The sequence below is a fragment of the Kryptolebias marmoratus genome, linkage group LG24 (genome assembly GCF_001649575.2).
Source record: "Kryptolebias marmoratus isolate JLee-2015 linkage group LG24, ASM164957v2, whole genome shotgun sequence".
NCBI classification, from domain to species: domain Eukaryota; kingdom Metazoa; phylum Chordata; class Actinopteri; order Cyprinodontiformes; family Rivulidae; genus Kryptolebias; species Kryptolebias marmoratus.
Window position 1 is genome coordinate 14,136,516 of NC_051453.1, and position 21,732 is coordinate 14,158,247.

The following is a 21,732-nucleotide window of genomic DNA, read 5'->3' on the forward strand; positions in this document are numbered from 1 at the left end:
AAAGACACATTTTGGAAGAGGAGAAAAGAATGAAGGAGGTCATTTAGTTGTGTACCATGAATGAGGAAAAGCCTACAACGAATAAAGAAAGTGGTAGGTTTTGGGTTGGTTCTTTTTCCAAGGCACTTTGTAACGTGTGGCAGCAACACAGAACATAAACAATTCACAGAAAGAATGGGTGGGTCAGTGATTCACTGGTGTTGTTGTTCCAACAGTGACTTATAAACCTGGAGCTCCTGAACCTCGATCAGACCTGAAGAAGCCTTTCAGCTCAGAGGACCAAGAACAAAAAAGGTTCTGTTGCCTTTCAAGATGTCCTGGTTGAGACCCTTCACTAACACTTTGTGTTTGGCTGCATTTTTGTAAGTTTATCTTTCAAACTTCCTTGTTTGTTTCAGTTCATTGGAGCCAGGTAAACCTATGGGCTCAGTATTTTCAGTTCAGTATGTGGACCAGTCACCAGAGCATTAAAGTCAACAGGAGGCAGAAAATGTTGTTTTTTTGTTTTAGTGTCTGGATGAATAAACCATCAGAATCTACAGCAACATATTTCTTTTCTGCACGTAGAATATGCTTGTGGCATGTGCGGCTTTTCTGAATTTGGGGAATTTGAGGAATTGAACGAGTGGGTGTCAAACACATTGCGAAATATAAAACTTCATAGAAGCTAATCAGATTTAAAAGGTGCTACATATGTGTCGATGACATGTAACACCAAGTTCCTGCTGTGCTTCAGTCAAATTACACAGTTTATAATGATACACTCCAAAAGACTATCATTTTTATTTAGTAATAAATGTCTGTAAACAGATGAAGAAAATTAATTTTGTGTGTATTTTAGGTTGAGTCGGACGTTTTCCATATATCAACGCTAAATAAATGACTTCATGCTGTTAAGTAATGGTAAGTTTTGTCAAAACAAACTGGCACTCACTTGATGGCAAGAAATTGAATAACTACAAATTGTTTATGATACACTGACTGAATTGATAGAGCAACTAATTATGGTCTGTTATGGTCTAGTCAGACATGTAGCATCCTGGTTAGCGTAGGGTCTCTGTAACTTTAAAGCCACTTCACGTTTAGCAGCTTATTTCCATTAAAATGAAGAAGCTAACATTTGTCATCTCCACCTCTTGTATTTTGCACTTGTTGCTGATGTGGCAGCATAACTGTGAATCTTAGCTAGAACTGGTGCGTGTGTGTGAAATGACATCCTTAGTTGCAAGAATGTGTGATGTGTTGATATTAATAAGAAGCTGCTTTAGTTTGAACAGAGCTTGGTTTCTGGTCCGTGGACTTGATCGATTGAGTTCGGATTATTTTTTATCTCGTCAGTCACAGATATAACATGAAGCGGGGCTCTTTCTCTTCAGAATATCAAGGTGTATCAGAGTTTCCTTTTTAATTTGACAAAAAAAAAATATATATTGGGATTTAATTAACATTAATTTGGAGGTTTTAAATGGTGGAATTCAGCTTCTAGCTGGGAGTATTTTTAGCTTGAGCTTGCAGACTCGATGTGGTGAATCTCCACTGCAAACGCCGTTGTGGGGTTTGGCCAAAGAGTTAAACTGTGGAGGGGCCCAGCTACTGCCATGTGTCTGCAGAGGCCTAAGAGCGTCCGTTCCACACCAGTGGTGCATCACCTTAACCACTCTGCTGCACAACCCAGCTGTAAATATAGATAGGAAAGATTGCCCCAGATATGTACGTGCATCCACGGGCAGACTCGTATTAGACATAAGATACACACACGTTCAGGTGTTAGTGTGTGGCCTTTGTGGGAGGCAACCTCACTAAGGGAACAGAAATGAGACAAAGAGATATGAAACCACAAATAGTGCATTTAACTGACATTTTGTGAGCATCAATTCAGTGAACGGCTTTTTGTTCGGAGCTGCCATTGTTTACAAAGTTACCCTTTCTGACCTCTGAATGAGTGTTAAACTGCAGTGGATGCTCACCTCCACCAGGTGGCATTAGATCCATTAAGAAAAGGTGGAATGCCTATTGAACAGCCCCTAAATATATGACTCAAGCAGTCATACCAGGAATATCTGATGACAAATAAAGTTAACAAAAGGAAAGCTGGCCTTTTTTATTTAGCTTTAATACAAACGTAAAGTCATAAAGTGGAACCTTCACTTTTATTGTAATTCTTATGTACATGTATTTGATGATTTGTTTTTCATGTTACATAAATAAGGTGTGGATGTTTGCATACGCGAGGGACACCACTGTTTAATGCAGCCTCTCTACAAACTAGGTAAAGTTTAGTTTTGGATTTAAACGTTGCAAGGCTGTGCATGGTTTTGATCAGGTTTGATGTATAAACACTGGAACGACACAATAATACAATACAGAGCATTTAAAAGCTTTGGTGTCTGTGAGCATGCCTTGTCTGAATACAAAGTTTCACAGCTTTCACACGCTGGTAAACCAATAGTCCCAGTGCTTCTCCTATACAGTAGCACCATTCTCTTATTGTCAGGCTTTGTAGGGCACATTAGAGATTTAGGTCAGGCAATGATCACTCACTGTGCCTAGTATCACCCTGAGTTATTCTACAAAATACTGATAGCCTCAAAGCTGCTTCGCTTCTTCTTCATTGCTGTTTCTCTCCTCAGGTGAGTGTGCACAGGGAGTACAGTGTGCAATGCTGTAATGTTCACCTGGGACAAAAACCAGGGTGTGGCGGCGAGGTTTTCATGTTGCCCGAGCATTAAGGAGTGAGATGAATTGAAAATGATTTGTTTTTTGCAAAGCAGGTGCAGAATTCTGATGTAAACGCTTTGCGTTGCTCTCTAGCCGTGGTCACCGGAGCTTCCTGAATCATATCTCAGCTATGTCACCTTGTTGCGAGTGTTTGACAAGGGCGCACAAAAGAGTGCAGGTAAGTTTTTTCTGAATGTATGGAGCTATTCATACTGTGCTGCTCAAACTGTAGTTAATTTGAAAAATCCAATTTGCTGTTTACCGGCCTTCATTCTTCTCTTTGTATGATTAACAGATGTGACCAGATGAATAAGATTTAAAGCTGCAGGTAAATATTTGCATGTGCTGATGAATCAGTTTGGTATAGAAAACCTGCAGGTTTGATGTTAATCTTAAAATCTGACCTGCCTCTTTCTCATATTTATCTTTTTCACCACCTCTGAGCAAAAACTCACTGCATTTCACCATTTTTCATCACAGAGGAGACTAGGACAAAATCTTTTACCTTAGTGACATGTTATGTTTTTAAAGTAGTTAATCAAGGACCTCCGATGACCAACCACTGGATGAAGACTGTTTGGCGAAAGTAACTTTTGACCGTCTGTCTTACAATCCATGTAAGTTTAACACCTTTGGGTAATAAGTGACAAAACTGGTAAAGGCACGTCACTTCAGAGGCATGCCACACCATTCTGTTTTCTACTTGATGTAGCATCTCCAGGATGCGTAAACGCCCAACTCTGCCCACCTTGAACGCCAAGGAAGATATGGAATCAGGTAAGCGTCACTTTTGATTTCTGTGTTTAATTTTCTTAATTTTTTTCACCTACTGTCGTGGAAAAAAAAAATCAATTTCCAGGCACTGTTAGATGAAATCACTCAAGCAGGTTTATTTTCATGAAGAGTAACAGGGTCATTTGGTGAAAACCTCATAGGCTGTGGAATTCAGACATTACATAGTCAGGTGTTATCTTATAAAAACCTTGCTACCACGCTACCAATAAGGGCTGTTTTATTTGACTGAGGTTAAAATCAGACCCATTTTGGAGAATGTGAGCTGAAGTTTTGAATTTGAAATGAAAAGCTCATTGTTTTGCCGATGAACATAAATCTCGACTATATGCATGTATTCCTTATTTACTGATAGGTCATTTTTTTTCACAGCAGACATGTTTATATAAAAAAATAAATGATTCAGTATCTAAATAGAACATAACATTTATAATATTTTAATTAATGCCTACCAGTTTAGGGTAAAATGGCTATTGTACAAAAAAGTTTTAAAGTTTTTATAGCTGCTGTTTGAAAAGTTTTGGGGGGATAGAAGAATGCCTTCCAGTAGAGACTTCTGCCTATTAACACATGCTATTAAAGCCATTACATGACAAAAGTCTCTAAGCTCCAAAGGTCTGTCCTGTTAGGCTTCACATGGGAGGTGAGAGCAAACAGCCGTCACTACCAGAAACAGAAACAGAAGAAATCCTTTTTGTGCTTCAGATGGGGGCGATACTCTGTAAGTCACATAAAACATGCTGACACACATTAGGATGTACGAAGATTTAGACTCAGATAACTATGTTGCTCTATTTAATTTCTTTGTTTCTTGTCGGGGTTTTTTGTGTGCATTCATCCTTTGTTGCTCCTCCTTTTTGGTTGCCAGGACAATGTGGTGCGCAGCCACAAGTACTCCCCCCTGACTTTCTTGCCCCTGACGCTTTTCGAACAGTTCCAGCGAGCGGCAAATCTCTACTTCCTCCTCATGATGGTGTTGCAGGTCAGATATAGAATCTGCTGCCATCATGCTTTTTACAAGATTTGAATCTAAATAAATTAGATGCTTTGAGCTCATGAACTCACCTTCAGGGTTTAAACTAACAAACAAACAAAAAAGTATTTTAATTTTAGTCTGAGTTTGAAGATTAATAGAAAGTCTGGCTCCTTAGAGGCAGAACTGCAAAGTAGTCTTGATCAACAGTTTTTGAAGCTCTTACAAAGTCCTTCTTTGGACTTTAGCTGCTTTTTATTTTCAGAATCCTTTTTCTAACAAAAAGCAAACAGCTAAGCTATTTATGAGGGGATTGTTACCCCTTTATTGCTGTTGTTGTCAAAGTGCAGACATCATTCTTATCTCAAACATTTCTATCTGACCTGCACAGAGCACGCATGAGATTAACAACCTTTATTTAAACAAAATACAACAGCACAAAAATAAAATCACATTACATTGATCTAAAGTTCCATCACGGACTTGACTCTAGACCTGACAGATGATTTATTCTTTAGCTGATCATCTGTACATCAAATCTTCAGCTAATAGCTTTTAGGGAATCACTTTGTTGGAGCTAAAATATAATTTTATGTGTCAAACTGTGTTATCTTTGATATTTTTTAAATAGATTCAACTTAGCAAAATGTGTCGCTGGTAAAAAAGCCTTTGTCTTGTATTGACACAACACTGGCTCCTCCCTTGAGTTTAGGAGCCTTTTTTCTGCCTGAATGAATAATGGGTCAGAGTTAAACTAACATTCCTCTTTGAAACTTTGGAAAACCTTCAGAAAGCTTGAAAAACTTTTGATCTGTAAGTAAGTCTGGCTGCTTAGGAGAAAAATATAAAGAACTTAAGACTTTGGATGTGGTTTGCAAGGTTTAAATCTCCTGTCCTTCCCCATTTTTTATGTTCTCATGCTTGGATGTGGTTTCCAGTGTATTCCAGCAATTTCATCTATACCTTGGTACATTACAATCATCCCGCTGCTCACCGTACTCACCGTGAGGGGGCTCAAAGACCTCGTCACCGACATGGTAAGATTATCTTTTTTAGTAAGTTCTTGCTACAGCCTGAGCTGGATGTATCCCTCCTGGTCTCAGTACAAATATGACCGGCCTCATGCATGTGTTTATGATCTTGGCTTTTCAGTCTGTTTGAGCTCCCTTTCCTCTCCTTCATTGTCCTCATTGACTCCTTGTCCTCTCCTCATTGACAAACCCAGTCATCCCCGCAGCATTAATTTTCTTTCCTATCATTAAAGCTTTTTCTTTTAAATGCAGGCGTGATGTTTTGCATGGAGAATTCTCTGGTTAAGTGCATCACTGAGTTACGGTCGTTAACAGCTCTGGGTGAAACGCTTGCTTGACCCCTCTTTATTGACTAATCATTTAGTGGAGGGTGTAAATCTCCCAGCTGGTGTCACTGTAGAGCCCCATAATGGCATCTCTCCTTCTTCCTCTCTCCTGTTCCGCCTTTCATGGCCACCCTCATTCCCTCTCTCCATGCTCCTTGTCCATCACTCTGATCCCCTCTCCTTGTCACCTGTCTCCATCTTTCCTCTAATGCTCTTTTTCACTCTTTCCACTTGTCTCTGTTTGTCTCTCTGTCTCTGATTCAGGCAAGGAGACGCTCTGACTCTGAGATTAACTCCCGACCCTGTGACGTACTCATCTCCCAGAGGTGAGGACAAAGGCACTGGGGTCTTCTCTCAGGAGTCAGCACAGCTCTACTTCGAAACAGTCCGCTAATGAATCTCTAATGAAGTGTAAACCAGTAAAATCCTGAATGGTCCCTTCATGAATTACAGCAGGGCAAAACAAAATATTTCCATGCAGATCAGAAGAAAAACCTCTTCATAACACCTTCATTCATTTTTAGATTTATTTATTTATTTATTTTTGCTTTAATTTCTATCTGAGAATGTCACATTATGCAGAACTTGTGACCTGTCGAAAGGGGTACCCCACCTCTGCTAGAGACAGGCACCAACTCCCTCAGAAAAAGCGGATAAAGAATGGATGGATGGAAATTAATACGCAGATAAAAGGAGTATATTCAGGACCGGTCTTCAAATTGTCATAAATTTAAAAGAATCACAACCAATAAAAGCATTTCTTTCTGTAAAATGTAATATTTGTTGGGCTTCACCAAACAATTCTATTCTGCAAACTATCACTACATACATAAAAACAATAAAAGTCGTAATTTTTGAAGGAATGCATTTCAGCTGCAGCAGTGTTTCCTGTGGTCACTTGGTTGTGGTGGCCATCTTGAATTGGGTCGAGTCCCAAAAAAAACAAACAGATAGATGCACACACAAGCAAATACATGATCGTCTGCTTTCACAGTGGTGAGCAAAAATCAAAAGTTTACTCATGTATTAAAAATAACCTTTTAATAAACATAATGACTGAACAAATTTCTCTTTTTTTATAGCTGTGTGTTTTTTTTAAAGAGATCAATTGCAGGTTTTATTCTTGGCACGACATCTACTGCAGTGCTGCATATCTATGGTTGCTGTATTTGAAAACTGAACAAGTTCAGTAAATTTGCCAAGCAAATTATAAATGCAAATTGTGTTTTATATATCATTTCTCTCTTAGTTTCAGCGCAAAGCAGTGGAAGGACCTGTGTGTGGGAGATGTGCTGCGGATCCACAAAGACCAAGTCATCCCCGTGAGCCTCTGACTGCAGAAAAATATGAATCCTAAGACCAGCTTTAAAAGGAGTTCAGTTGTTTTGTTGCAAATGTGCTGTGAAATGGGAAAAGAAAATAAGTTAACCTGATACGTATTTCTCTTATATAGAAAAGCACTTTTTTTTAAGCACATAAACTAAAGTTTTGCTTTGTTTAAACTGAGACAATCAGTTTGTATCATTAACAATTTGCCAGCTAAATCCGCCTTTGTGTGTGTTTTTAAAATCTTTCCTCGCTCCCAGGCAGATGTTCTTCTTCTGTGCAGTTCGGAGCCTCACAGTCTGTGTTACGTGGAAACGGCTGATATTGACGGGTAAAACAATCTAATCCGCCTAATAAATGTGTTCATTAAAACCACTGAAGAATTCATGGAAAACGTCCTGCTTGATTCATTTCCCAATTATCAGACTTTTTAGGAAACATGTATTTACTCTTTTACGCTTATAGTTTTAGTGGTTAGTAGTTTTTCAATAGATTTAAGTAAATGAACAATTACACAATGGTAATACTGTGAGCATCGTAAGCAAGACAGATAACAGAAATATTTACAAGAAATGCAAAAAACTGAACGACACATTTGGGTCATGCTTGCTGTTGCCATTTTAGATAATAAAATTGTGAACATCTGACACATAAACCAGCTTTCATATACATTTTATGAGACTATAAGTTCCTGTTAATCTTTACTGTAATATACAGTATGCTTCTTTTATTAGACTAGTAAACCAATAAGATAAAAAATTGCATATTGGATTCACATGACTTTGGCTTCTTGAATGCTAATTTTTTTTTCTATTAAATGTAAACCTTTTTGTGTTTCTTTTTACTTCTCTTCAGTGAGACCAACCTAAAGTACCGGCAGGCACTCAATACTACACATGATGAGCTGACCTCTCAGCCCTCAGAGGAGGCCCTCAGAGCCTTTGATGGTGAATGAAAGGTTTCTGACAAGATTTTCCAGTCGTGCTCATTTAAAAAGTAATAAATGGGTGAAACCTTTATAACTGCAGGTGTGGTGCTCTGTGAGGAACCCAACAACCGCCTGTACAACTTCAGAGGTCAGCTGCATTGGCGCGGGGAGACTTTTATCCTGGACAACGAGCACGTCCTCCTGAGAGGAACAGTCCTTCGCAACACAACATTTGCCTACGGCCTAACCATATATGCTGGTACTGGTGGAAAGATGAATTCACTTCAAAGAAAAAGATGCGATTAAGGATTTAAGGATTAAGGAGCAAAAAAAGAACATTTCCATACTGCTCACTGAATGCTTCCAACAACTTTTACTTTGTTCTCTATACCTCCTCCAATTATACATTTTATAATATGGAAGTTAGTTAAGACAGTAACTAATATGGTGCGTAAAGACTGATCAGATAATAATAAACCAGGCAGATGTGACCCTTTCATTTCTGGATTATTATATGGTATTTTATACCATTCATTAATTTTTATGTCATTATCATAACTCCAACCAGCCTCACCCTTCACATCACTTTCTTTAAAGGATAGCCTAGTCAGTTTGAAGTGATGTTCTGTCAAATACTTATCATTAGTTAGTACTTTATCACTCATAGATCACAGAGTATGGAGAAAATGGCAGATGTTTTATTCTAGCCAAACGAGTCCCCCCTTTTTAGCATTTTTCAGGTTTTGATTAATTTGCTGTTGTTATCTCAACCAACACTTCTATTACTACTAGAAAGTACGTGTGCCGACCATAGATAGATAGATGATGGTGGTGCTGAGAATAAAGAAACAGTTCATGCAAAAGTGTAGAGGTTTATTATTAGTTAATGTAGTGCTCTTTCACGCTGGTATGACATTTTAAGAAAGAATTGTTTTACGATAAAAAAAATAACTTAAAAAAGTGTCCTCATTTGGCTAGCTATTAGCCTGACCTGGGCAAAAACCTTTGCCTCTTTCTTTTAACTGTTAAATGAAGACTCAAATGCAATCCTGCTGGTAAACAAGTTTGCAGCTTTTACTTTCAAAGTTCAGCATCTTCTAACAGTTTAAACGAGACTGAGACAACATCTCTGAAAAACATAATGTGATAGTTTATCGATCCCAGCCAAGGAAAATTCCCTGACCTCGGCACTGGAGGTCAGACCTTCCTTGGGAGTGGAAGGGGTTCAGCATGTTGCTCAAGGGCACATCGGCAGAGGCTTGCTGACACAAGAGCTTGAACTTTAATCCCGTGGCTGCAGAGTGGCCTTCTGAATCACTTTGCTGTAATGGCAGCAGTTAACATTTGTTTGTTTTAGGCGCAGACACGAAAATCTTGAGAAACTGCGGGAAGCTGAGAGTGAAGAGGACACAACTGGAGAGAGTTTTCAACAAAGTTGTGATCGGGGTGAGTGGGTGAAGTGCAGGAGGGTGACAAATACCTCGTGGAGTGGTTGGAAACAGCATGTGTCCATGTTCTGTATTTTTAGATCGTCCTTTCAGTTCTGCTGATAGCTCTGTTCCTCGCCATCGGCTGTGGTGTGTTCTCGAGTCAGGTCATAAGGCAACGAGAGGTTCTATCTGCTGTGGCGGTTTTCGGCACTCCAGCCTACACCGGATTCCTCATCTACTGGGGTTACATCATCCTCCTCAGCCCGGCCATGCCCATCGCACTCTACATCACGTTAGTTCCGACAGTGCGATCACTAGTCAGAGGTCAGGAAATAACACACTCATTTTGTTGCTGTTGGTATGTGTTCCTGCAGGTTTGAGGTGATCCACACAATCCACAGCAAGTTTATCGGCTGGGATCTGGAGATGTATTGGCAGCAGGCGGACGCACCGGCCCAGGCCAGGAACACCTCACTGAGCGAGGAGCTCGGCCAAGTGGGTTACCTGCTGAGTGACAAAACTGGAACACTAACCCAGAACCGGCTGCTTTTCAGACAATGCTGCATCGCTGGGGAGATTTACGGTAACACAAACAAAGCTTTTATAACAAAGTCCTGCATAGAACTGCCTCACAACCTCGTCAAACTAGTTATGTGCCAAAATAGCTTCTTTTTTTGGTTTGAGATTTCAATTTTCCAGTTTCAAATATGTGTATTTGGTTTGTTGCAAAGACAACCTCCAAACACATGAAGAATTTTTTTTTGAGTCATAAGTTAATGATTTGTTGCTAGATTTTCTTTTTACCAGAGCCAAAGTAACTGATTTATTATGCTTGATGCTTGAAGTCATTTTAGGACGTGGTCTTTTGTCATACCAGATGCCTCTCCTCTGTAAAGCACATATGACATATCAGCTGCTACAATAAACATCATATTAATACAGTAACTTCAATGGGTGTTCTAATTTTGAAGAGATATTTTTTGTGTGTGTGCAATTTATCTGCTGATGATTGCATAGTTCTGTCTGTGTCCAGAATATTTTGTGAAACTGTCCAGAAGTCAAGCCTTTCTCAGTCTCAATGTAAAACGTATCCTATTTTCTGCAACTGCACAGTCAATTCATAAAAAGGTAATGTTTCAAATATTGTTCTGGAGAAAAAAAAAACAACTTTGGGATATTCATTTAAAGAGACAATAATGCCAATCATTAGATATCTGGTTGTACATGCAGAAAAATGTTGAATTGTTGTAAGGCTCATGTCGAACCAATTTGTCATATGCCTGAGTTTCATCTTGGTTCAGTCTATATGTTTGCTCTTTTCTTCTCTTGTTGTTGTTGTTTTTTTCATCTATTGTGTACAAGTAATTAACTTTTCATTCATTTCTAATCTTTTTGTAAGTGATGGAATATAATGTTACATCTCTACTACTTTTATAGGTGATGCATCAGTCATAGCAGAGGAAGTAAAGGTATTACATATGATCTCTCCAATATGCACCTTTTGACACTGATTCTTGCATTGATTTTGGCATGTATCATGTGAATGCTGACTCAGCTCAGTTTTCCTGTTTATGTTTTTCTGAAGGTTCTTTGTAATCTAACTACAACATATTTCTGCATGCATTGAGTTATTTTAATCAAAACTTTCAGCTCATTCAGGAATAGTGTGCTATGACTTCTGGTTTTTGATATTTTTATACTTCTCAGAATATTGAACTTTATTTTTAATCTTTTCCCCATAGAAATTCATTGAGATCTCTTTGACTTGTTCAGAAACATTGTTGTGTTTGAAATCTGCTTCAGCATACTTGCTCTATTTCTGTCTTCTTACTCTACTTTTAGTTTCTTAGCTAGTATCTTGGATACTTTTTGCTAGCCTTTTGTTCATGTTAGATTTTAGCTACCCCGTTGCCTCTTTTAGCTAATGTTTTACAGCTTTAAGCTATCATTTTGCTACTTTTAGCTATTAGCTAGCCTTTTGCTACCTTTAACATTTACTTTGTTCTGGTTCTTTTGGCTTTAATAACTCAGTTTCACCTTCTTCTGCAAAGTTTAGGATTCAGAACTCAGCATTCACACTGTATTTCCACAGAAAATGCAGTTTTATTGCAGATAGAGTAAACCCAAAATATTTGTTTTACTTTATGTTATGATGTAAATCAAAGTAATGGTGTTGCAAGAATCACTTTGATTTCCTTTTTAGCATTGCTCTATTTTAATTATAAGCTGTATTGTAGTTCCAGCTCAGTTCTAAGGTTTTCTCTTGCCTATCTAATGTAATGACACTGAAAACCGATCTTTTGCTATCTTCTTGTTTCCCTTTTGATTCTGCAGCCCATGGATTTAAGCTGGAATCCGTTTTCTTGTGGAGGTCTGTACATGTCCGCCCCCAGCCTCTTGGAGAGGCTCAGAGGACAGCAGTGTCCAATCAGCAGACAGTTCTTCACCGCGCTGGCTTTATGTCATACTGTCATGGCACAGTGGAAGGAAGGTGAGATTGTTTGTGATGTAAAGACGTTAGACTTTTGATATGCTCGGTTCTGATATGTGATGATGCTGGTAACTGTGTTTTGGCATTATTCTTCTGAAACCTTTACTTTAATGTAAAAAATACTTCTTATCTTCAAAGCCTAAAGTTGCCTTGCTCCTAGATAAACCTCAGACTTCTGATCACATCCCTTCAGACTCTCCGGTTTACCAGGCAACATCCCCAGATGAGGAAGCTCTTGTTGGTGCAGCCAGGGAACTTGGCTGGGTCTTTCTTTCCAGGACGAGAGATTTCATTGTCGTCTCAGAGCTGGGTGTCTCTCACCAATATCAGCTGCTGGCATTGGTAGACTTCACCAGCAAAAGGAGATGCATGTCAGTCCTGGGTGAGGGGCGCTCTCTTTAGTACTTTCAGCTGTCTGGTTCCTCTATTTAAACTTGTCAAATTGTCCTCAAGTTATAAATCCACTCGGTGCACATCCATAATGGTTTTATGTTGTTTCTGATAGTGCGGGAGCCAGACGGTGGGATAAAACTTTATTGTAAAGGAGCAGATACTGTGATCCTTGAGAGACTACAGAAGGACTGTCCAAATCAAGAAAGAACTGAAAGAGCGCTGGAGGTAAAGTCGTGCATTTTACTTTTTGTCTGAATCAGCCTCACCCTTCCTAATCTGTTGTACTTGTCATTAACTGAGCTAAAGGAAAAAAGGTTGTTCTGTTAATAGTTATTAAAATAAATCATTTGGTGTCTCATTTTAGTGATTACAATTTGTACAAAAAAGGAGGGGAACATAGTGTGTCCATTGCTTCTATTAAGAGACAGTTTAGATTTGTTTTTTGTTTATTTGTCTTTTTAAATGGGGTTGTGTGGAGTTATCAGTAATCTATATCTTACCTGCAGTAGAGAATACTTAGAGCATTATCAGTTTGGAATATCAGGTATAATTTTCATGAGGATTTTCACAGGGATTTATGCAAATGCCATTGTATAAACCCTTACATCACCATCAGTTTAGCATTACATTGTTATTTACACTGAACACTGAATTACCTCCAGTTTATTACTACCACTGATACACTTTGTGTCCATAGAGTTATGGTGCAAAATTGAACATGTAGGTGTTGTTGTGAGAGTTACTAATTTGATCCAAAACTAAGGTAGTAAAAATCAATAAATTAACATTTGCTTGAACCGATACAAAATTGTTGTTTCTTTTACACTTCATCAGTTTTGCATCAAACACTTTTCCTACATTTGCAGAAAGTGTTTCATGTGAACCATAATGGTAATGGACTGTAGATGACTCAGTCTTTAGTGTAAATAACTATCTTTTGCAAAAGTAACAGCAGTTTAAATGTTTATAAAATACTGTTCGTATGAACAGCATGGACATTTTTGAGGGTGAAGTTGTTTAAAACAGCAGAAACCTGCTTTGATCTTAGCTCTGCTCAGACTAGCTGTCTGCTTGACTTTTCAATGAGAGCATCTCTCAGATTCTCTAAACTGAAATTGCTCTGACTGATATCTACTGCAGGTAAGATACTGACTATTGATAACACCAAAGATCTCCACTTGAAAAAAGGTCTCTTTTTTCAGTCAGCCTTTCAGTTGTGCTTTAAAGATCCATCTATGAATAATGTGCAGCCATTCATAAATCGTATTAACTCATCTTCTGTCAGCTGTTTGCTGAGGCCTGTCTGAGGACGCTGTGTGTTGCGGTTCGATCAGTTCCTGAGGCATTATGGGAGCAATGGAGTAAAACGCTGACCCAGGCTGCTGCCATGGCGACATCCGAGCGTGACATCGTGCTGGAGAAGCTGTATGATGAGATGGAGAGAGAGCTGCTGGTGTGCCCTGCCTTAGTTTGCTAATTATTTATGGTGCAAAAGTAATAATACTTATAGACTTTTAAATACAACTTAAGAAATTCTGCCTTTTATTTTTCTCTAAGTTATTTTTTTCTTATTATCTGCAGACCCTTTAAGAAAAATAATCCCTGCTTTAAGACATTTTTGTTTAATTTGCTGCATGATTAGCCTCATTTCATTTCTTTTACTCATTTTTAAGCCAAACTTCAGTGAAAAAATGAATTTAAATCCTAAAACATAAATATTCTTATAGCTTCTGGGCGTGACAGCAATTGAGGACCGACTGCAGGAGGGCGTTCCTGAGACCATTGCTCTTCTTAAACAAGCAGGGATTAAAGTATGGGTACTGACTGGAGACAAAAAAGGTACTTTGACATGTTATAATGAGAACGTCACCAATTAGAAGGTGCTCTCTATAAAATGAGTATTCAAGCTGATTTTGTCCCTCTTTCCTTCTTTCTTCTGTGCTTTAAGAGACTGCAGTGAATATTGGATATTCTTGCAGACTCCTGGATCCTGAAACCAGACTATTGGACTGGCAGGAGCTGAGGTTTGCAGCAGGAAAAAAAAAAAAAGAAAAACTCAGAAATACTCACATGCACACACTTGCTAAACCCCCATTGATCATTGTTTGCTTGTTTGTTCGATGCAGACAGATACTCCAGTCCCCAGACCCTCAGGTCAGCTTCGCTAAAGCCGGGTGCACAGAGCTGTGGGCCGAAAACAAAACCATCTCAAGAGCTAAAACGTCTGTGGTTCTCACTGGATCTGAGCTGGTAAACAACTGCCTGCACAGTAAATGAATAACATAAACAGTTTTTAAAAAATGGACTTCTGGCTCATATGATCTGCTACTGATCTCCTATGAAAATGTTTGTTGTATAGACGTGCAGTGGTCCGTGGAAAACATTTCACTAAATTTAAGAAACTATCGTTTTTTTTCTTTTATTTGTTTGAATATAATTATAACAGACAGAACTACAGAGAAACTAACTTTTGACTTTTTTCTCAGACCAGCCCAATCAGGTTGAGAAAAAGTAAATGAATCTTTAATTTCATGCCAAGGACATACTCAAAAAGGCTAAGATAGAGACAAAAGAAAACGGAAAGTCTTATAGAAAATACAAAACATTTCTGAAACTAGCACAATATCCTCAGGTGCGGATGTCAGGATATGAAAGGATCCACTAATGTGTTTCCAAACAACAATGGGTTGTGGCATTCAGAATTTTTCAGAACAAAAGTGCAAATGACTTTCAACTTTTGACTTTTACAGTTCATTACATGATAACAAGATATGTGTGCTACTTATGTAAAAGCCAAGCTGGGTGACCTTTGAACCTTCAGGAAGCATCAGTGTCAGAGACATGGATGGGATGTATGAAGGCTGATGCAGAAGTTTTGGAGATGTAAAGTTGATGTAAAGATAAGATCTGAATAACTCACACCTGATGGAGTAAACTTTATAGCAGTTTTAAAGTAAAGTGTCTGGTTGCTTGATGATGTTTTTTTTTTTTTTTTTTTACCCCAGGCAGAGTTTGACCAGAGACCAGAGTGGGGGTCCTCCTTCATGAGCCTGGCTGAACAATGTCAGTCAGTGCTGTGCTGCCGAGTGACTCCCTCACAGAAGGCTGAAATTGTCACGTTGGTCAGGAAATACACCAGTTCAATCACCATGTCTATTGGGGATGGTGCCAATGATGTGAACATGATCAAGAGTGAGTCAGCTGTAATTGAAAGATCAGTAAAAGCCCTTTTGGTTTGCTGTGTTTCATTTTCCCTCTGTTTGACAAAACCAGCGGCTCATGTTGGTGTTGGACTGGCCGGAGTGGAGGGAGGTCAGGCAGTGCAGAACGCGGACTTTGCCGTGTCCCAGTTCAGGTTTCTACAGAGGCTGCTGCTGGTCCACGGCCGCTGGTCCTACAGCCGCATTTCCCTCTTCCTGTGCTACTTCCTGTTTAAGACATGTGGTTTTGCTCTCGTGCATATATGGTTTGCTTTTTTCAATGGCTTCAGTACGCAGGTTAGAAACCCACTGAAAAATCTGAATGAGATAAAGCCTTAACGTCACATCATGAATTAAACTTACTGATTAGGTGATCATTTTTTTTCTCTCACAGTCCCTGTATGAGACATGGTTCATCGCTCTATACACTGTCCTGTACTCTGCATCCCCAATAATGTGCATTGCCATTTTTGAGCAGGTCAGTCAAATGTTTTTTATAGACCAAGTGATCAGATACAAATAACAACCTTTGAGATGAAGGCTACATGTTTGTGTTATAGGATGTGAGTGCAGAAAGCAGCCTGAAATCACCTGAGCTGTTTAAGTGTGGACTGAAACCGAAGCTCTCCATCCATGTGAAGCTGGTTTTGCATCTGCTGTATGCTGTCTACATGTCGCTCGTTCTCTTTTTCATCCCATTTGGAGTTTTCTACAACACAGCTTATGACTTCCAGACCATGGCAGTCACTGTCTCGATGGCAGCCACCTTCACAGTCACAATTGAGGTCAGGAGCACCCTTTTTGTAAACAAGTAAAAGTGAACTTGTACCTCAAAATCAAAATTATCTAGCCTGGAAACAAGAAGAATGTGGGAAAAAAATATGATGAGATAAATAAATTATGTTACACTCTAAAAGACGATGAATATCTTGTCATGTAAATACAAAAAATATGATATTTGAGCAACTATGTTTTGTTCTTCTTACTACAGTAGAAGAAAAGTACTTTATTTTAAAATGTGTTCTTTATGGATGCATATAAGCTGCCATCAGAAAATACAAATAGGATAACTAGAAAAAGGCAGCTAATGATGTGCATCAAATTCAACAAAACATTTTGTAACCTGGTTTTGTTGGCAAAGTTTTGAAACAAATCACCTGAATTTCATGGAAGATGTTCTAATGTAGATGTAATGTAGGTCCAGTTAGTCAGAAGAACACAGGGGAACTATTTGGCAAAGAGGAAAACATCCATCATTCACAGAAACTCACGTGATGTACGCTCAGTAATGCCTGTTGCAGCCAAGAACATTTGTAAAAGTCTCTATTTTAAATATACCATTTAGGATATTTTAAAATATATATATATCACTTGCTTGCTTGTGTGTGCAAACTGTCACATTGAGCAGATATTTTTTGTTGTTCCTTTGTGGTCAAGCTGGTTTCTACTTTGTTCTGTTTTATTCCTTTATGCTAATCTTATCTATTGAGGTGTGCAATTCGATAGTATTCCGTACACCTTAGACGGGTCACCGTTACAGGGAAACACAACTGTGCACATGTACACTCACACCCATGAGCAATTTAGAAGCTCTGATTAACCCACATTTCTGTTTTTTAGTTGTGGGACAAAAACCTGAGTACCTGCAGAAAACCTATGTACAGCAGACCATGCATGCTCTACACAAAAAGGACTAAGTGCCATAAAATATTGGTTATTGGCAGTATCTAGATTTTAAAAATTGGACTTCAATAATTCAGCAAAGGTACAGGATGTTCAGACATGTAAAACTAGAGTGTTCAATAGAAAATGAGTTTTAGCAAACAGAGGATATGACAAGTGACTACAGTATGAAACCCTAGGAGTCGATCTACTGGGAGATGTGACTGGAAACTGGACGTAGGTGAGCTGACTAGGAATAATGACCAGGTGGGGAAACTGGGGGAAGCTGAGGACATCTGAAGAGGACAACCAAAGAGTCAAGAAAAATGCAAAAGAGATGGTTTGCAACTAAATACCAGGAACAAGCTTTACACAAAAATACTGATAAATAAAATGCAGGTTAAACAAAAAGTGAAAAGGACAACAACACAAAACAAACTCAAATTTAAAAGATGATGAAAGGATTTAGATCAGTGACAGCTCTAACTCTCACACTTCTACAGACCTGAGTCTATTCTGCTATAAAGGTTTTCTTTATTTTTTTTTTGGATTATTATTCCAACCTTTTTTGGCCTATTCTGCTTTGTTCAATGCTTTAAGCCATTATCTTCTGTTGTATTCTACAACTCTATAAATGAACACAGAATGCATTGATTTGCAAATCTAGTAAACCCATATTTAATTGACATTAGAACCTAGTTAACATATCAAATGTTTAAACCAAGAAATTGTACGATTTTTAGGAAAAAATACAGTAATTTTGAATTTGATGGCAGCAACACATTTCAAAAAAGTTGAAATGGGGGAACTAATGGTTGTGAAATTAAGTGGTACAAAACTGAAACAGCTGGAGGAGCATTTTATAACTAATTAGGTTCATTGGCAACAGGTCAGTAAGAGGACTGGGTATAAAAGGAACGTTTTAGAGAAGCTGAATCTCTCAGAAGTAAAGATGGGCAGAAGTTCACCATTTAACACAACTCTGACTTTTTCAGAATTGACATTGCATTTTTCTATAAAAACATTGAATCTAATACCTTATAACTTTTTTGTTACTGTTGCTGTACTCCTGCTTTATACAGTAACAAGATGTTTTACCTATTTTCTGCTGGTGACAGTGTTTCTGTTTTTTAGATTTTGATGCTGACTAAATATTGGACAAAGTTCAATATCGCCGCTGTGATCGTCTCTGTGATAATGTTCTTCATCTGCACCAGAATCACCCACAGCTCCCGCCTCTTTGAGAAATCACCCGTCGACTATTATTTCATTGGTACTATCATAATGTCTCCAGAGCATCTATTTTCTTCATTCATGTGTGTCTGAGGCCATCGTATGGAAGTGACCCAAACTGAGACCATTAACAATCAAGCCAATATTAGAAACATCCATTTTAGTTGTTATTGAGTTTTTTTCTAATCTGATTTCATCATTTCTGTGAACAGCTTTGATTGCTCTGTTTTTGTTTTTTTTTTCACCAGGAGCGTCTGACAATGCCTTCGCTAATCCGGTTGTGTGGCTCACAGCGTTTCTCACCACCTGGACAGCTTTTCTCCCCTCGTTCACTGTTCACGCCCTCAATGTCATCCTCTCTGTTCATGACAAACATAAGGCAAGACTTGTGCATTTTGTGAGAGTGAAAAGAAAACTATCCACAGGCGCAAAAGTTCACTGATGCTAATTTGTCAAAATAAATAGAATTTTTTTTTTTTCATTTCCTCTATCAAAACTTTTGATAAAGATAGAAATAGAATTCTAATGAACCCATTAAAAGTAAATAAATAATTTGGCATATTTTCCTACTGAACAAATAGTTATTTTTAATACAAACATACTTAAAAATTTGTACATTTCATTTGTTAGTATGCAACTCATGCTCCTGTGAGAAATTATTTACCGTACCGTCCTAATCTGTGTTTAGTAAAGAGGTCTTTCTCATGTTTTTTGGTGTTATCTTTTGTGCTGTGATGCAGGTCCACAGCTCATCCTCTCAACCAGTGGAGCTGAGGTCAAGGTTCAGAAGAGGGACGTCTCTTCGCCGTTCCTCTTATGCCATTTCTCAGGGAGCCGGGCCTGGGCGCCTCATCAACTCAGCCACTTCCATCCGTAGGAAAGAGTTGTCCCAGGATCAGAAAGTGACCACAAGTAATACGATCACTGATATAAAACTCTAATGATTAAGCTTTAGGTTTCTGCGTCGGCAGACCAAATGGAGATTTAAAGACATTCCTCACAAACTGGTACAGATGGTAATGTTTACTTCACCCAAACTGACTGATTGGAGCCTTGATAGAAAAAGAAAGCTTGATTCAAGGACAAAGTAGTCGACACATTGAATGTGTTTGGGGTGCAAGGCTGCAGAGGGACACAGGAAACCTTTGTGGACTGGGATAGATGTTGAGAACCTCATCACACGGGCCTCGTGCAAAAGTGGAAACCATGCACAAATCATTATTCATGCAAGAATAATGACTTGTGCATTTATTGTTTTGAATTTGAACGTGTGTTCATACTCATTTTCCAAAAACCAAAGGGTTGAAAAGATCACATGTCGCACTTTTGTGTTTTAAACATGATTTCCCAGGCTATAGGGGAGCCACACCAGTTGATGGGTCCTGTTTTTTTTTTTTTTTTAAATAATGATGTCATTAAAATTGGTTTAAAGAATTGTTTACACATATTTTGCTAATTGTCAATAAATATTTCTTATCTTTGTTGAGGAAGTTTATTTTACTTTTGAACTCAGTGTTTCCCTTGAGTTTCACATACAAGAAACCAACAGCTGGGCTTTGTTTTACAATTGTTTTATTTGTTAATTTATTTCAAAACACGCAATTTTACCCATATTATCCTTTTAAGTTTTTATTTTTCTGTAACAGTTATTACTCAGATTTTTTTCCTTCTCAAGAGTCTCAACTAGAGTGAAACTAAAAGTCCTCCACAGGCTCTCCGGCTTCTGCAGTGGGAGGAGGGAGGAAGAGAGGCTTTCTGATCCGACGTGAGCGCGTTTGTTCCCCGTTTGTGTGTGTTTGTGCGGGCGGCGTGTGAAAAGTGTGTGTGAGGAAAAGAAATGCTTCACACCAGGATGTGTGTGTGTGTATGCAGATGTGTGTGTTTAAGTGCAAGACGTGGAATGTCCACATGGCCGGTGAATCGCAGGAACCCGTAGAGCAGCCCGGAGAGCTGAACATTGTCTTCTAGGTTTGGCAGCCAGATTGTCATACCTCTGATTTCATCTTTGGTTTCAGCAAACACTCTCAAAAGGCAGACTCACCCTCTCCAGCATGTGCCTGTGTCTGTTTGTGTGTCTGTCTGTCTGTCCAAGTGCAATATAAGCCACCATCTCCAGACGACTTTGTAAACTCAAGTAGGTACAATGTAAGTGTCTTTGCATTGATTGTGGCCCTTCCTTGGCGCTGGGGACAAAGACAGTCAAACATTGTCGGGACAATGGAGCCATGAGCGGGGGAGGAGGTGGGGGTCAGCTTGCAGACATCAGCATGGACTCCATTTTGACGTCAGTGGCAGTTTGGGGCATTCTTGTGAAGCTATGTTGCTGTAAAGTGTGGTGTAACGCGGGGCGCTGTAGTGCTCTTCTCTCCCTTAGCCACTCCACCCAAAAACTGAGCGGCTGGGGTTGCCTTGCCCTCGTTGGGCTTATGGGATGAGTGGGGCGCGAAGAAAGGTGGAGGAGGGCAAAGAGTAGGTGTATATAAATGCAGAGGGGGAATGAAGGTTATACACTCTGACCCAGCAGCAACGATTAAGATTGGGGGGGTCAGGTGTTTGCATAGTTCTCTGTGCAAAAGCCACCAACCGGAGCCATTTTTATAATTCCTCGCGGCTGGCTACATCATCGTCAGATTAGCAGAAATCAGGTAGTAAGTGATGGAAACATGGTCTTTAAAACCAAAGCTCTCTCTTTTTTTTTGTACTCCTGCATAGAAGCAAGAGATGAGGCAGAGTGAAAAGCAAGAGTGAATTTGGCTGGTTTGGAAATAAAGGGATAGCTCACATCTTTTGAAGTGGGATTTTGTGGAAAGGTTATGAACTAATAATATCTTACCTGTTGTAGAGAGCTCTTTGCACAACCTCACTTTAGAGACATAGAGTTTAATTAAGGCCAGATTGATGAGCTAATGTCTAGCCTGAGCAGGGCCAAGATCAAAATATTTACTTGCCATTGTCTAGTTTCCAAAATTTTATATCTATTTATGCAAACACTATTTTAAAAGCCTTTATATGACTATCAATTTCACATTACATGGTCATTTAGATCAAATTATATTGTTATTTGCAGGTGCAGATAGCAAAGGCAGCTAACTATAGCACTTCTTGTGCAACCTGGGGCACTTCCAGTAGGAATATCATAAAGTTTCTGTTGAAAGAACCACATAATATGAATTTGACATTGATGTAAAGGCTTGTAAAGCATGTTCACATAAACCGCTATGAGATTTTT

General features: G+C 38.8%; 1 protein-coding gene across 4 annotated transcripts; it reads left to right on the forward strand.

Moving 5' to 3' along the window:
* The first annotated feature begins 224 nt into the window (after positions 1–224).
* On the forward strand, positions 225–19,987 carry atp8b3 (ATPase phospholipid transporting 8B3). Of its 4 annotated transcripts, none has more exons than XM_037974289.1 (32): positions 225–362; positions 842–903; positions 2,769–2,896; positions 3,014–3,046; positions 3,250–3,335; positions 3,431–3,495; positions 4,140–4,231; positions 4,379–4,492; positions 5,422–5,520; positions 6,105–6,166; positions 7,090–7,162; positions 7,427–7,497; positions 8,022–8,113; positions 8,195–8,353; positions 9,452–9,540; positions 9,623–9,816; positions 9,899–10,107; positions 10,962–10,993; positions 11,859–12,015; positions 12,209–12,397; positions 12,521–12,633; positions 13,694–13,861; positions 14,136–14,247; positions 14,357–14,432; positions 14,535–14,658; positions 15,414–15,600; positions 15,682–15,905; positions 16,003–16,086; positions 16,169–16,393; positions 18,405–18,543; positions 18,752–18,882; positions 19,244–19,987. In XM_037974289.1, exons 6-32 carry the CDS (start codon positions 3,441–3,443, stop codon positions 19,442–19,444), a joined length of 3,471 nt encoding a protein of 1,156 aa, XP_037830217.1. In that variant the 5' UTR covers positions 225–362; positions 842–903; positions 2,769–2,896; positions 3,014–3,046; positions 3,250–3,335; positions 3,431–3,440; the 3' UTR covers positions 19,445–19,987. The 4 variants fall into 4 exon arrangements, with proteins under 4 accessions (XP_037830217.1, XP_024859678.1, XP_024859679.1 ...); XM_025003910.2 differs by having other exon boundaries at positions 2,772–2,896; XM_025003911.2 differs by having other exon boundaries at positions 2,772–2,896; positions 3,253–3,335.
* The last annotated feature ends 1,745 nt before the right edge of the window (positions 19,988–21,732 follow it).

Bases quoted from the DNA above. Each gene is read 5' to 3' on its own strand.
- atp8b3 (XM_037974289.1), top strand. From the start codon at position 3,441: ATGCGTAAACGCCCAACTCTGCCCACCTTGAACGCCAAGGAAGATATG. The intron at 3,496-4,139 runs GTAAGCGTCACT...CTGTCCTGTTAG, and splicing joins CAAGGAAGATATGGAATCAG to GCTTCACATGGGAGGTGAGA. The intron at 10,994-11,858 runs GTATTACATATG...TTGATTCTGCAG, and splicing joins TCATAGCAGAGGAAGTAAAG to CCCATGGATTTAAGCTGGAA.